Source organism: Grammomys surdaster, unplaced genomic scaffold (genome assembly GCF_004785775.1).
Source record: "Grammomys surdaster isolate TR1022 unplaced genomic scaffold, NIH_TR_1.0 150, whole genome shotgun sequence".
Taxonomy (NCBI): Eukaryota; Metazoa; Chordata; class Mammalia; order Rodentia; family Muridae; genus Grammomys; species Grammomys surdaster.
The window spans coordinates 8,330,703-8,345,795 of record NW_021604608.1 but is presented as its reverse complement, the minus strand read 5'-3'; the positions used below and the strand labels follow the sequence as shown (position 1 = coordinate 8,345,795).

General features: G+C 43.6%; 1 protein-coding gene and 1 pseudogene across 2 annotated transcripts in view; one reads left to right on the top strand and one right to left on the bottom strand.

The window, feature by feature from the left end:
• LOC114619481 lies at positions 1-503 on the bottom strand (annotated as a pseudogene). The gene has a single exon (XR_003711157.1). The product of XR_003711157.1 is annotated as a 40S ribosomal protein S19 pseudogene (transcript).
• The window catches only part of Sel1l3 (SEL1L family member 3), a 111,686-nt gene that overhangs the window by 81,480 nt on the left and 15,113 nt on the right, over positions 1-15,093 (top strand). Inside the window, exons 17-19 of the mRNA XM_028765317.1 lie at positions 4,193-4,276; positions 12,980-13,070; positions 13,205-13,289. Coding sequence (XP_028621150.1) covers positions 4,193-4,276; positions 12,980-13,070; positions 13,205-13,289 — 260 coding nt within the window. The remainder of the gene's footprint in view (positions 1-4,192; positions 4,277-12,979; positions 13,071-13,204; positions 13,290-15,093) is intronic.

The following is a 15,093-nucleotide window of genomic DNA, read 5'->3' as shown; positions in this document are numbered from 1 at the left end:
ATGAATGAGGCCATTTATTAACCAGCATCCTTTGTTCTAATGCTTCTTGTTGGCAGCTGCCACCTGTCCAGCAATCCTGTCCAGATCTCTCTGTCCCTGAGGTGTTAGCTTGCGGCCCCCATCTTGGTCCTTTTCCACCATCTTCAGCCCCTCCAGGGCTTGGAGGACCCGGCGGGCCACACTCTTAGAGCCTCTGCTGAAGTGGCTGGGCCTGACGCCGTTTCTCTGCCGTCCTCCGTAGATCTTGGTCATGGAGCCAACCCCTGCACCACCACGGTGGTACAGGTGCCGCGCTGTGGAAGCAGCTCGTGTGTAGAACCAGTTCTCATCGTATGGGGCGAGCTCTTTATGTTTGGCGAGCTTGACTGTGTCCACCCATTCAGGGACTTTAAGCTTCCCGGACTTTTTGAGGAAGGCTGCCAGAGCTCTGACGAACTCCTGCTGGTTAACGTCTTTTACAGTAACTCCAGGCATCGTGCGGCCTCCGCGCTGCCAGCCAGGGGAAAGGGCTATATTTTTTAATTATAAAAATTCAGGAAGGCAAAACAAGCAATCCCTGCCTCCACCTTTCACCCCACTCCAGTTCCTGGTCCATAGAATAAGTCACTGTCTGACGTTTACTCTTTCCTTCCTGGACTCCACCTCTACGCAGCACGCCCTCACCACTGTGTTCTCAGCACAGGCCTTGTCTAGGGATGCTACCTTCCAGGATCCGGTGAGGTTTCCTGTCTGCTGTCATCTTCTCCATGAGTGTTTGGTCCTGGTTAAAATAATATCAGGGTTGAATTAATATCACAAAGCCACCAGCCACACTATCCTAGCTTTCTCTTTCTTGTCTAAGTATCCAGTGAGGAAGTATCATTGTTGTTCTCTATAGATGTATGTGTGTCTCATTTTCTATATTATTTTTGAAAAATAAAGCTTTATTTATTTTTAAATCTTATTTCATGATTTTATGTGTATGGGTGCTTTGCCTACACATATGTCTGTATACCACATAGTATGCCTAGTGCCCAAGGAGGCCAGAAAAGGGGGTCAGTACCCTGGAACTGGGGTTACAGAAAGTGGTAAGCCGGAGGTAACCCAGGTCCCCTGGAAGAGCAGAGGGTGCTCTTCAGTGCTGAGCCACCTCTCCAGTCTCATCACTTTCCATAGCCTTGATCAAATACATAGCGAGTTCTATCAATTAATCTCTCAGCATCATCCTTCCTGGAGTCTTTTTGGGGAACAGTGTTGCTACCCTGAGGCTGACTTTGTCCCGTACTGGGCCATCCCCTCCCTTCCGTCTCTTCTTGGCAATGCTTTGGCTCCCCAGGCTGGGCCTGTTCTTTCTCAGTCCTCTTCTTCCCAGTGTTTTGTTGGAAATACTGCAATAACCTCCTGAAGATAGATGAGGCGGCGCATTTTCAGAAAGGGTTCACTAACTTGTATTTTATGTGTATGTGTGCTTTGCCTGCATGTATATCTGTGCGCTGTATGACTGCAGTGCCCGTAGTGATCAAAAGAGGGCATCAGAGCCCCTGGAACTAGAGTTATGAACAATTGTGAGCCCTGTGTGGGGACAGACCCCGGGTCTCTTGCAAGATCAGCAAGCGCTCTTAAAGACTGACCCCTCTCTCCAGCCACCAAGGAGGGCCATTTTTTAAAGTCTAGCTTACCCAAAATGCTTTTTAAAGTCTGGCCCCCTGTGGCTCATGGGTGGGATTTGGGCTGATACCTTCTCTGCAGGGCTCTGCAAGCTCTTAGCATTTATAACAGGTTACAAAGCAAACAAAGAAAGCCCAGCTATGCCCTACAAAAAGTTAAGATACTTCACCGTTTATAGGAAAAAGGAAACAGGCCTTTGGCTACATCTCACCTGAGCCTGGCTCTCTAAAAGATTGTTTTCCTAAAGACACATGGGATCAAATCCATCCTGACCTTGCCTTAGTGATAAAACTTAGGCTAATTTGAAGCCTTTTCTCATTGTTATGTAGGGTACTTGGGATGAACATTCACTCTGTGTAGATTTCCTTAGTACTCTTTTGTCTTTGATGATCAGAGAGCATATTCGAGTGACCTCCGTCCTTGTGAAGCATGCTTGGTGAGCAGCATATGAACAGTTTTGTTAGGTGCTTTCTACTGTCTTTAAAATTCATCGAGTTCAAAGTCTGCATTCAGCACTACATCAGATTTGTTGATTACAACGTTCAGACCTTCTGTATTCCTTCTGGCTTTTCCTGTTCTGGTTTGTTAAGCCATTTGCTGGAATAAATGTGTTAGAACTCTCTCTTTGTATGTAGACTTAACTTGTTTCCTTATAGCTATGACAATATTGTACAGCATATCTTGAATTTATGTAATTGGATCACATAGACTTATTTGGCTTCTTGAGTGAACTCTCACATAATTTTTTTAGGATTATTTATTTACTTTATGTATGTGAGTACGCTGTAGCTGTCCTCAGACACATCAAAAGAGGGCATCAGATCCCATTACAGATGGTTATGAGTTGGTGGTTGCTGGGAATTGACCTGGGGACCTCTGGAAGTGCAGTCAGTGCTTTTAACCACTGAGCCATCTCTCCAGCCAGAGCTCTGGTATAATTTTACAATGTTCTTTTTATCTCTGTCAGTGGGCATGGCTTTAGTCTCTATTTATTTTAATTCTTTCTTTGTCCTTTAATGAATCACTTTTTTGCTTTAATGTGTAATTCTTATAAGCAGCATATAGTTGAATTTTATATAAAGTATTCCATCTGACAGTTTTAGGGGTTTATTAATTTTTTTTTACTTCTTTTTTGTTTGTTTGTTTTTTGTTTTTTGTTTTTCAAGACAGGGTTTCTCTGTGTAGCCCTGGCAGTCCTGGAACTCACTCTGTAGACCAGGCTGGCCTTGAACTCAGAAATCCACCTGCCTCTGCCTCCCAAGTGCTGAGATTAAAGGTGTGCACTACCACTGCCCGGCTTTTTTTTTACTTCTTAATTGGCATATTTAGCCCATTTACATTTAATGCAATTATAAATATACTTGGCTTTAAAATCTACTACTTTAGGGCTAGAGAGATGGCTTAGTGGTTAAGAACACTTACTGCTCTTGCAGAGGACACTTCTGGGGACTCAGACATCTGTAACTTCAGTTTTAGAGAATCCAGTGCCTTCTCCTGACCTCCTTTGGAGAATGCCAGGCATGCATATGGTGCACATATATATATATGTATATGTATGTGTGTATATATATATATATATATATATATATATATATATATGCAGCCAAATACTCATGCATACCAAATAAAGTAAATAAGCCTTTAAAATATACTGTTTTATTATTTCTTGTTTACTTTATCTGGTTCATTTCTCATCTTTTGTTTTCTCTTTTCTTATTCTTCTTTTGTATTAATTAATTAATTAATTAATTAATTGTTTTATAATTTATTCTGTTTTCCCCTTCTAGTAACTCAAAGCTATTCATTTTTATGCTTTTGGCTTGACTTGGTTTGGTACGAGCTCAGCTTTTCTGTGTAGTTCTAGCTGTCCTAGAGCTCACTAGGTAGAACAAGCTGGTATCAAACTCACAAAAATTCTCCTGCTTCTGCCTCCCAAGTGCTGGTATTAAAGGTGTGTACCACTACACCTGGCAAAATTTTACTTTTTTTTTTTTTAGTGGTTTAGGTCTACAGATTACAACATAGTAATTAATTGTTAATAACCCCTCTAGAATATATTAGGGAACAGATTGAAACACAGAAAACTTAACCATATATCTGAGCCATATATCTGTAAATGGATTTATTTTTATTTTTTATTTTTGTAGTACCAGGGATTGAACCCCTGGTCTGACATACACTAAGTCACTGTTGTACCTCTGGGCTATACTGATAGGTCCAGTAAACTTATTTTAATAGGAGCAGTTATATAGAACCCTTGGCGGAGATGTCTCTCTATATCAGTGGAATGTTATATTATGTGTGTTACATGGTTTTGTTTCCAGAGCAGGCTGCTACTCAGCATTTATAAATGAGGACATTGAACGAGAGCTCTCAAAATGTATTCCCTTTACCTTCTTAATATTCTGTTCTGCTTTGTTGCTTTATAAAAATTCAAACAAGAAAATATTCCCCAAGTGGGATTTATGAAGATCATATGAGAAAAGGTGATTATTTAATCTGCTGCAGCCTGCATGGTTTCCCCTCTCTTTCTTCTCTTTTTCAGATGGGCAAAGCATGTGGCCGAGAAGAACGGATACTTGGGACATGTCATCCGCAAAGGCCTCAACGCCTACCTGGAGGGTCTGTGGTAAGCTGGGAACCCACGCCAGAGGAAACTTCCTCGGCCCTTCACGGTCAACCTGTCAACATAGTCTTAGAAGAAAGAACCTTAAAATGCAAACCTAAAAGCAATTTGCAGGGAAATCACAGCCTCCTAGTCAGTAATGATATTCAGAGTCACACAGACTGATTGGCTGTTGATTGGAAAACATTGCATTTCCATGTTTAATTATACACAAAAATTAGTTCTCTAGGGGGGGAGTGTCCACATTCATCAAGTTGAGAGACGCACATACTCCGGTTTCTCTTTCCTTCAAACCTGTTTTTCCTGGCTGTAGAGTTAGAAACTCCACAGGCAGTCCCTGGTGAGACCTCTTTTTCCCTTAGCAAGTGACTCAAAGCCTAGTAGCATATTCACTTGCTTGGAAGGAAGAAGAAAGACCAGTGTGTAAGGCTCTGCCTTCTCCTTCACAAATAGTTGGCCGTACCTAGGAACCCAGGATTGTTGGATGTCGCTAACAGATGCCCCCTTTCTGAGCTTTGCATGGATAGCCCATCCTGTCCTGAAGAGATGAGCTACTTGACAAACTTTGGCAAACCCGTGACTGTTTGGAGATCTTATAAATCGTCGGGCAGCTTCCACCTGCCTCCTTTCCTCACTTTGCTTTCTTCTGTGGAGTCTAGCACTCCATCTTTGCTCCCTCGGGCCACATTTTCTTGGCTGGCTTATTGCCTAAATGATCTGGGTATTTCCATAATAACGAAAATGGATATGCAAATCATCAGAAATCCCCTCGGTCCACTGCCTCAAAGACATTAGACCAGACCTAGAATAGATCACACTCTGATACAAACCTTAATTAAAAATAAAAGCATAAGCCCAAAAGGATGCCATTTTCCCTTTTGGTCCATAGCCGAACCAACAGATCAGTGAGCAAGGATCTTAAATCAAAGCATGCTGGGAAATGAGGCTCTTGAAAAAGCACCAAATACAAATGTTTGTTTTGTCATCCTGGAACAGCTCATTATCTATAGGTCCCCCTTGTGATCAGGAAGAAGTTTCTTTAAATGAAAAGACTGTCCCCAGTTGTGAACATGCCTTGCCATATCTGTTTTGTATTATATCTTGTTTCCCAAGAGAAATTTAGCTCATAAGAATCTCTACCCCCGGGGCTGGGAGTTGTGGTGGTGCAGACGGTTAGTCCCAGCACTCTGGAGAACCAAGGCAGGAACATCACAGCAAGTTCAAGGGCAGCTGTATCTTTATAGTGAGTTCCAGGTTAGCCAAGACATAGCAAAACTCTAGCTACAAAACATACAAAACCTCTCTCAAACCTCCCAACCTCCCTGGCTCTTTCTTTCACAAGCTTCTTGGGGTGAACTAAACACCCAGTTATCAAAGTGTTCCTTTGTGGTGTCTTCCTTGAAGAGGAATGTGTAAACACATTCAGGCCTGCAGACACACCCTCAGAGGACTGAGGCCTGTGTTTCCATACAGAGGGTTTGTTGATGGCTTTGTTTTCTTGCCTGCTTTTGAATTAAACTTCACAAAACACTTCAGCTCACAAGTTTTCAAACTTGCCAGGGAGGGTTGGGTGAATAGGAATGAGCATGGTTTGTTTTCTCCCTTAAAACCCAGCCATAGTGTGGGGTCTTCTACCTACGGCTACGGGTGGCGGGGAAGAGAAGGGGGCTACCGTTCTATGTGCATTTCTGATTCTGTGAAGATTCACTCTAGTGGGGTGGAGGGTTGGCTAAGTGCTTAAGAGCACGCACTACTCTTCCAGAGGACCTGAGTTTGCCTCCTGGCATCCATAACAGGCAGCTCACAACCAACTGCAGGGGAATATCATATATACCTCTGGCCTCTGTGGGTGCCTGCACTCATGGGCACATTACTACACAGACAAACACATATACACAATTAAAACTATTAAAAATTTAAAAATTAAAAAAAACAGCTATATGAAAAAACCTTCAAAGGATAAAAAGCATTATTTGGAGAAAAAAAAGTTTAGCGTAATTATCTAAATATAGGGCACCTTGCTACTGGCTACGGGATGGCAAACATCATCTTAGGGACTGTTCACCATCCTTCCTCTTCTACATGATATTTTTTCATGTGGCCCGTGTTCAGTCTGTCTCCAAGCCTCTGTTCTTGCCATTTCTTCTACCCAGGAATCCTGCCCAGCCCCCCTCACCCCCCTCCTCTCATTCATGGGGCACGCCTGCTCCTAGCTTCTCAGTCATCACAGCCCATATTCTAGCGCCCTGCATGGGGGGAGCACCTGGGCAGTGTTCAGAAACTGCTAACTAAATAAATTAGCTAAGGAGAATGAAGGGTGATGGCATCATCTTTGGAAAATTGGATGAGGAAAAGATGCTACCTGGCTTGGGAGGCTTGGGGGAAGCCTTGACGACAGAATTAGGAAGAACACAGCCTTGAAGGATGGATAGAAGCCATGCACGGAGCAGAATTTCTACCAAAGAAAATTGCAGAAGCAGAAGTAAAGAGAAAAAGAAAAAAAGAGGAGCAAGATTGGAAAACTTAAGACGTTCCATTTGCAACAAGAGCAACTCTTGATTAGACATAGTAAAGCCTGGGACACTGTGTGATGGGATTTTGAGTGACAAAGTATCTACTTTTTACTTAATTGATGACAAGAATGGAAAGGGAGTTAGTTCAGAATCCAAGTGCAGGAAGCCAAGCTTTTGAACTGAAGGAGTGGCTTGAAGCTGTTGACTGGTTCTCCTTTGTTCACTTAATAGAGACCCATACAAAATAGTGTATTACATAGACGTGAGCCCAGAAGCTAACAGTGAAGATCAGGTCTACTCTATCTAGGAAAATGGGTGTGAACCGAGGATTGGGTGCTGTTGTAGTAAATCTCTAACCCCAATAAGCTCGTGTAAAGAACACACAACTCAGTTATAATATTTATAAACTACACGCCGAGACTGGGCAGATTTACCTCTATTTCCCAGTTATGAGATCCCTGCTACTTGCTGCTTCTCCAGGACACGTGGTTTTGCTCCATTTTCCTTCCACCTCCTCTTCCTCCATCTTCCTCTGTCTCCTCAGTCTCCTTGTCTCCTTCTCCTTTCTTTCTCCCTTCTCTAGAACTTCCAACCCCACCTTTCCCTTCCACTGCCCAACCACAGGCTCAAGCCTTTATTTGACCAGTTAAAATGGGGAGAGGGTTCACATGAAATCACCTGAGTACAGGATCCACCCTTGGCAGGGCAGCCTTTCTTGAGGAAGCAGAATTAACATCAAAAATTAGCACCAGGACAATTCATAACAGGGTGCGTGCCTTAGATCCCTGCACTGAGGAGGCTGAGGCAGAAGGGTCTCAGGTTTGAGGTCAGCCCATGCTGTGTAGTCAGTTCAAGGACAGCCTGGGCAACTTAGTGAAACCTTTCATCAAGGAAGGAAAGAAAGGAAGGAAGGAGGGGGGAAGGAAGAGATGGCTGAGTGTGGTTGTAATCCCAGCAGTAGAGGCAGGCAGATCTCTGTGAATGCCAGGCCAGCCAGGGTTCTATAGGGAAGTAGGGAAGAAAAGAGAGGAAGGGAAGAAAAGGCAGAGACAGTAAGCATTGCTCTGGTCCTATGATGCAGGCCCCTCCCAGACTGAATAATACCCGTACCACCCCAGGACCCAGCAGTACTCCTTAGCTAGATCGTCTTATGCACCCACCTCTTGTTTGCTTTTAGATTCTTCTCTCCATGGATATTTGCACCCAGTGGGTTTAGTTTGGCTTACTTCCAACCTTTATATTATTAAGATCATTATATATTCTTCAACTGCATTTCCAAGCTAGCATATCTCTACAGTTCGATTCTGGCCTCTAGATAACACTGTGGGGCGTCCACAGCTGTCACACACCAAGGTTCCTGTGTTAATGCATGTTTGTCTTTCCTTTTTTGTTGTCTTGAAGCCCCATGTGGCTTGATGATTTGGCTGGAGGACCTGCTGACAATTAAACTTGCCAATGGGATCCCTGCATCTCTGCAGAGGTATCTGTTACATGTTTGGCCTCGCACAAGCAATGCTAGCTAGCTGTCTCCCAAAATGGTTTCCCTTTGCTGTCCTGCCGTCATTTACACGTCTCCGCTCTTCCTCGTCCTTGCCAGTCATAATACTGATGCTAAGTATGGCTGATGCAATCAGTCTGGATTTGAGACCTCAGTCTGACAGGAAAAAATATCATCTATCTCCATCACAGTGGGAAGATCTTTGTCAAAATATATTTGGAGCAAAGTGCTTCTAAGGTTTCCTGTTCTCCCAGCTTCCCAGTCCTCCCCACCGGCAAACAGGAAATAGACAGTGCTTCCTCCCCCAACCCCCTACTGTGAGGTACCTTCTATTTTGCTGTAATGGAACTAAAGCATCCATCAATGTCCCCAGCCTCTGGATGTTATTTCCAAATTGCCTGTGTCAGTTTGATGTGCTTGTGGCTTTTTCTGTTGTTCTAAGATTTATGTGGGAGTGTCTAAGGGGAGACTGTGATGGAAAAGAGACTTTGCTGCATTGGTATAACTCGGAAGATAACATTGTCATGCCCGAGGCGGTCCTCGGACACTGGAAGGAGTTAGCAAGGATGGGCCAGCTGTCACGCTCCCTTTCTGCCTGCTCTATTTGTGTATGTTTTATCTTCGAGTTTGACTGCCCTTTGTCCTCCATGTACCCCAAAAACTTAACCCTAGAGGTTAGCCAGTGTACAGTTGCCTTGTTGCTGGACAAAGAAGAATGCCAAGCTGAGGAGGAAAGAGACTCACCTTTTTGTAATGCAGCAATGAATTAATTCTACCAGAGACTCTAAGTGTTGGTCTTTTGATTTTGTTTTGGTTATTATTATTATTATTCCCCCTCATCTTGCCTGAGCTGCTTGAGGCATTAGCACAAAAGAGCACAGAGGAAATAGCCTAATTGTTTGAGAAGCCACTCAGAGATGCTCAAGCTAGCCATTCACAGCAGGTGTTCAAATAAGCCGTTATAAAGATGCATCATCAGGAAAGTGCTCAGAACATTTTGTGCCAGTCTGAGACAAAAAGACAGAAACTGTGTCTCAGTCCATTGTCTGTGAATCCCTTCTTGTTTGTGCTCATTCGCCCTCTCTGTCACAGCGACTGTCCTGGAAGAGTCATGCTTCAATGCATGGGAATTCTAAGTTGCCCTTCTCAACCTTGAGGGACTTTGGTGGAAGAACTGGAAAAGTTTGCAGTCTGCCTTTCGGCTTCTGAAGATGAGCATATTGCTGAGCAAATGTTTGTATGAGAGTGCGAGAGTAGAGATGTCTGTAAATAACACTTCCACGTGATGTCGATGGAGATCGTCAACCGAGTGCTGGGAGTTACATGTAGGAAGGTCTGTGTCTCAGGGGTGTGTGTGTGTGTGCTTGTGTTGAAGTTGCTTCCTCTATTGCTCTATTGTATTCCCTCTTATTTCTTGACAGAGTCCTGCTGAACCTGGAGCTCATCATTTCAACTGGGCTGGCTGCCCCTGAGATCTGCCTGTATCTGTCTTTTCCCACCCCAGTTCTCACCAGCTCTAGGGTTACCAGTACATGCTGTCATGCCTGGCTTTTTACACAGGCACAGGGAATCTGAACTCAGGTCCTAATGCATACACAGCTAGCTGTTTCCTCACTGAGCTGTCTCCTCTGCCCTTCAAACGTTTTAATAAGTGGAGAAGGTTAACCTGGAGTGTCTCATCCCCTATAGAGTATTCCGCTATTCAGTAGGAAATGTGATGACATCAGCCACACAGGTATCAGGTGATTGGTTCTGCCAGATGGAAGATGAAGGAAATTTATGTTGAGCACTGATATTGACACAGATGATTTTAGACATCTCATTTTGATGGATTTCTGTTCTTCCTTGATGGAAATGCTTCAGAATCCTGTAAACTTTCCTCTTGGTTTATATAATAATTGGACAACAGAAGTCTCTTTTCTCCCCTATCACCAAGGTAACCTGAGAGATGAGGCACTGTCACAAACTCTCTCCTAGTGGCTGTTCTTATGGAGCAGGCCGATCTCATGCGCACCTCTCACTCCTCAGTCCTCACAACCAGCTCTAGTTTCTCTTGCACAAGAGAAGCTTGCAGCATTATTTTTTAATGTGAGCCTCATTCCATCTCTTCATGGCCCAGATCTTGACCTTGGGTTTAAAATCAATACCATGTCCTTCCCTTCTGCTGCTGCTTCTCCTCCCCTTCCTCCTCCTCCTCTCCCTCCTCTTCTTCCTCCTCCTCTTCTTCCTCCTCCTTTTCTTCCTCCTTCCTCCTCCTTCTTCTTCCTTTCCTCCTCCTCCTCTCTTCTTCCTCTTTCTTTCCTCCTCCTCCTGTCCTCTTCTTCCTCCTCCTCCTCCTTCTTCTCCTCCTCCCCTCCTCTCCCTCTTCCTTTCCTCCTCCTCCTGTCCTCCTCCTCTTCTTCCACCTCTTCCTTCCTTCTCCTCCTCCTCTTCTTCCTTCTGCAGTCCTAGCTGTCCTAGAGCTCCACATGTAGGCCAGACTGACTTCAAACTTAGAGATCCTCTAGCCTCTGCCTCTTCCTGAGTGCTGGGATCACCAGGCTCTTGTGCCTTTTGGGTAAAAACCAAGGCATAAATGCAAACCAAATATCTCTGAAACACTTTGAGATGTTGAGACTGTAGGTCTAGGGTTGTAACTCAGCTGACAGAGTACTTGCCTAGCATCCACAGAGCCCTGGGTTCGAGCCCCAGCACCAGCGCTGATGATACACTCCTGTAATTCCAGTACTCGGGAAGTGAGAAAAGGAGACAGTCACCCTCGGCTACAGAACAAATTTAGGCCAGTTTGGGGTACAGATGCATGAAACTGTATCTTAAAAAGAAGACAGACAGACAGTATGTAAGGATAGAACCTTATTACAGAAGGAGGTAGCTTTCTGCTGGGTTCCACTGATATGTTTTCTAGGGTCAGCTCTGTTCTGAAGAATCTGATACAAAAACAAAAAACAAAAAAACAAAAAAAAAACCCAGTGTTGCAGCCTTTGTGGTATTTACTGTCCAGTTGCGAACTTGTTACTTGTCTTTGCAGGAGACACTGCTTAGTTAACCTTGCCTCTTCTTAGCACAGCTAATAGGTCTACTGTTTTGGGTATCTCATAGGCTGAGAATGAACTCTTTGTTAATTCTCATGTGTCTGCCCACATGTGTCTGATTGAAGTTCTAACCACCCTAGTTTGACCTCCAAGCGCCTCTTTGTCTCAAGACATGGTGACCCAAATCTATTCCCATAGCTGTGACACACACAGAGATGACCTTAGTCTGCTCACCTGGCTTTGTCTCACCCAAACTTTCCCCCCTCCCCCATCCACTTCCTTAGTAGAGCTAAAATGAAGGAAGCGTTGCCAATACCAACTGCTCTGAATGAAGAATAAGCTTTGGAAACAACTACTTATGATTCATTTTTACTCATAAACTGGGTCATATACATAAATTAAGCAAGCAGGTAATTAAAAAGAAAAAATAAAAGTTACATGCACTCTTGCCAAATGAGATCAATAAGAAGAGAGTTAGCATCGAGCAGAAGAGTTTTGTCTTCTGTGTGTGCATTTTCATGTGTGCATGTGTGTATACACATGCTTATTTTTGCAACCCAGACCTTTGTGTATGGTAGTCAAGCACCAACTGAGCTTCAAGCCCAGACCCCAGTTTTGTTAGGTTTTTAAGGCAAGGTCTCCAATAGCTCAGACTGACCTTCAGTGACCAAGAATGTAGCCAAGAATGACCTTGAACCCTGAATCCACCCCCCCCTCTTGCCTGGCAAGTGCTGGGATTATGGGCATGCACCAGCCACCATCTTGTGACATTATTCTGAATGGCCACATCTCAAAGCAGCTACACCACGGAGAGTATCTGTACCACTCACTAGTTGTCAGATGTTTGTTTCCTGTTTTCTTTCTCATGGTTCATACGAGCAGCCCTCCCATGAACTTCTTGACTACAGAGTTCTCGTACATAGCTCTGCTTTTTCCCTTTAGAATAAATCCCACAGGTGAGATAGGACCATGTAATACACATATTCTTGAAGCTCTTTGGGTTGGCATGACTACCTCATCCTCCAGAGCCATTGGGTTCATGGCCCTCCCTCTCTCAGTGGATGTAGGACCACTGATGAAGGATGTAGGATGTAGGATCCACAGCCTTGGGCCTTGTCACAACTCCATGCAGATATCCTAGACATTGTGTGTTCAACTTTTATTCCCTTGTGCATTTTGTCTACTGTCAAGCACTTGTAAACAATCCTGCTTTTGTCAAGCTTCTAATGCAGAACAAAAGCTCAGCTTAATTAAGCTTGTTCAGAACCCTAAGCCCTAGAAAGCCTTTTATGAAATAGAGGGCTGCAAAGCTCTGGGATTTTTCTTAATACAACTCATCCTAAACGACGAAGGAAGGTTTCAAGAACCTAGGTCCTGCAGAGTCCCGAGCCAGCATGGCCACATGCCTTTCAACCAGTAGAGGTAGCTGTTGTATCAAGCAGTTCTCGGCCTTATCTGTCCCTTCAGCTTTTAAGAGAAAATAAATCAGTGCAGGCAGTATTTTTAACAACAGTATTTATTTAAAGGAGGGGGAAAAAAACCCTCATGATTTTGTGGTTTTAAAAAACTGCTTATTTTGTGCCCTCTTATGTTTGAATATAAAGCTCTTTGAGTATTAGTAAGAGCCACTATATGAAATTTATTATTAATCATCTATTTTTAGGCATGAAGCTTTGCTGTATTATGTTTTAGCAGCAGAAACTGGAATTGAAGTGTCACAGACAAATTTAGCACACATCTGCGAGGAGCGGCCAGTAAGTAATGTATTCTATTCTTCTCTCAGTAGAAGCTACGAGGCTAAAGATAATGAATTGAGTTTTACAGGGGCAAAATTAGTCACTGGGCCGAAATATTAGTGAATTAACTTTCTCTCCCCTTTCCCTCCTAGGACCTGGCTGGGAGATACTTGGGCGTTAATTGTGTTTGGCGATACTATAATTTCTCTGTTTTTCAAATCGATGCTCCTTCATTTGGTATGTATAGAAAAACAGGTGCTAAACTGGAGTGTTGGGGAGGTTTCAGTAACAGGAACCATCTAACAGTTTGATATGGAGTGTGATATTTCTAAACAATTAGGGAAGAAAGTGAAAAATGTCTGCTATTAAGGTCATGGCTAAACTGCTGTCAACCTCCTGCTGTGCACTTCCTGCCAACTGACGACTTCTTCCAAACCAAGACATCTGCTGTTACATGCAGTTCCCTGAGCTGGTCCTTTGTCTTTGTGCCACAGAGGGGCTCCTGGACCCTCTACTCCCGGTCTCTGGGTAGAGGGCAGCTTTCAGGAACTGCTGTGCCCAGACTCCATTGCCCAGGGCATTCAGGTGAATATCTACCAATTGGAGGGCACTGTTGGAAGATTGCATCATGGGAGGAGGGAAGAAGCCCAGGTTTGCTTCTATCTTTCTCTTTGCCCTTAGCTTCTGGCAGTAGGCTTTTAGTGTCCTAGCCTCCAACTCTGTCATCTTTGGTCTCAGCTCACAGGGGACCATGAAGCCCTGAGGCTATCACAACCATCTTCTGATACCCTCTTGTACCCTAAGGATGACATTTGCTTCCTAAAAGCTGATCCCCGAGTCATCGCCTATCTCCCATTCACCCTTGTGCTCTTCCAACACCAGCACCCACGACTTCCACATGATGAACGCCCCCTGTGCAGCTTCCAGAGATGGAGCCTGCATTTTTCTTTTGGTGTTGAGTTATAGCTATACATCTAAACAGATGAACCACATGGCTGAGAGAAAGTCAAAAAGTTGCAGGACACATGAAGGACAGGCTGCACAGCACTGTAGCTGTGACACCGTGTCAGAGACAACCTCAATGGATGGGTTATGAGTCTGCTGATGGAGATTCTCCCAGCAGATATGTTCAGGGAGCCAACAGGGAAATACAATATGTCTATAGATGGAAGCACTCTGGACATAAGACTTCAACCAAGGAAAACGTAAAGATGTTTGTTCTAGTTTCCTGTTACTGTGATAGAAACACCTTGGTTGAAAGCAACTTGGGGAAGGAAGTATTTATTTGGCATCTACTTCCCGGTCACATTGTATCAAGGTGGTAAGTTGGGGTAGGAACTGGAGACAGGAACAAATCCTGCTTGCTGGTTTGTTCTCTGGTGCTCTCATTTCAGGCTTATGTTTACTGTATGGACTTTCTTATATAGCCCAGAACCATCTGCCTAGGGATGGTGTTACCCATAGTGGACCAGACATTCCCACATCAATTGTTGATCAAGACAGTTCTTCACAGACATGCTCACAGGCCAATCTGGCCTAGGCAATTTCTCAGCTGAGAGTTTCCTTTCAGATGACTTTAGGTTATGTCAATTTTACAATTAGAGGTTAACAGTGTTTTACAAGCCTGTATAAACATATTACAAAAAGAAATGTCAGTGATTAACCATGTTGGTCTAAAACAGGGGTGTCCACATGTGGCCCAAGATAGTATAGAATACAGTTAAAATCAGAATCAAAAACGTTTTAAAAATTATATGACCTTTTTGGGTTTGTTTGTTTTGTTGTTGTTTGTTTGTTTGAAACAATGTCTCACTATATAATTCTGGCCATTTTGGAATTCACTATGTAGACCAGGCTGGCCTCAAATTCACAGAGATCTTTCTGCTTCTGCCTCCCAAGTGCTGGAATTAAAAGTGTGCACCATCACAGTAATCCATCATTAATGGATTTTTTTTTTGCGATTTTTTTTTGGTAATTTGATTGCATGGTTCTAGATTCTGAAATCTTAGATGATAACGTCATGTCACAATGTCACCCCAAA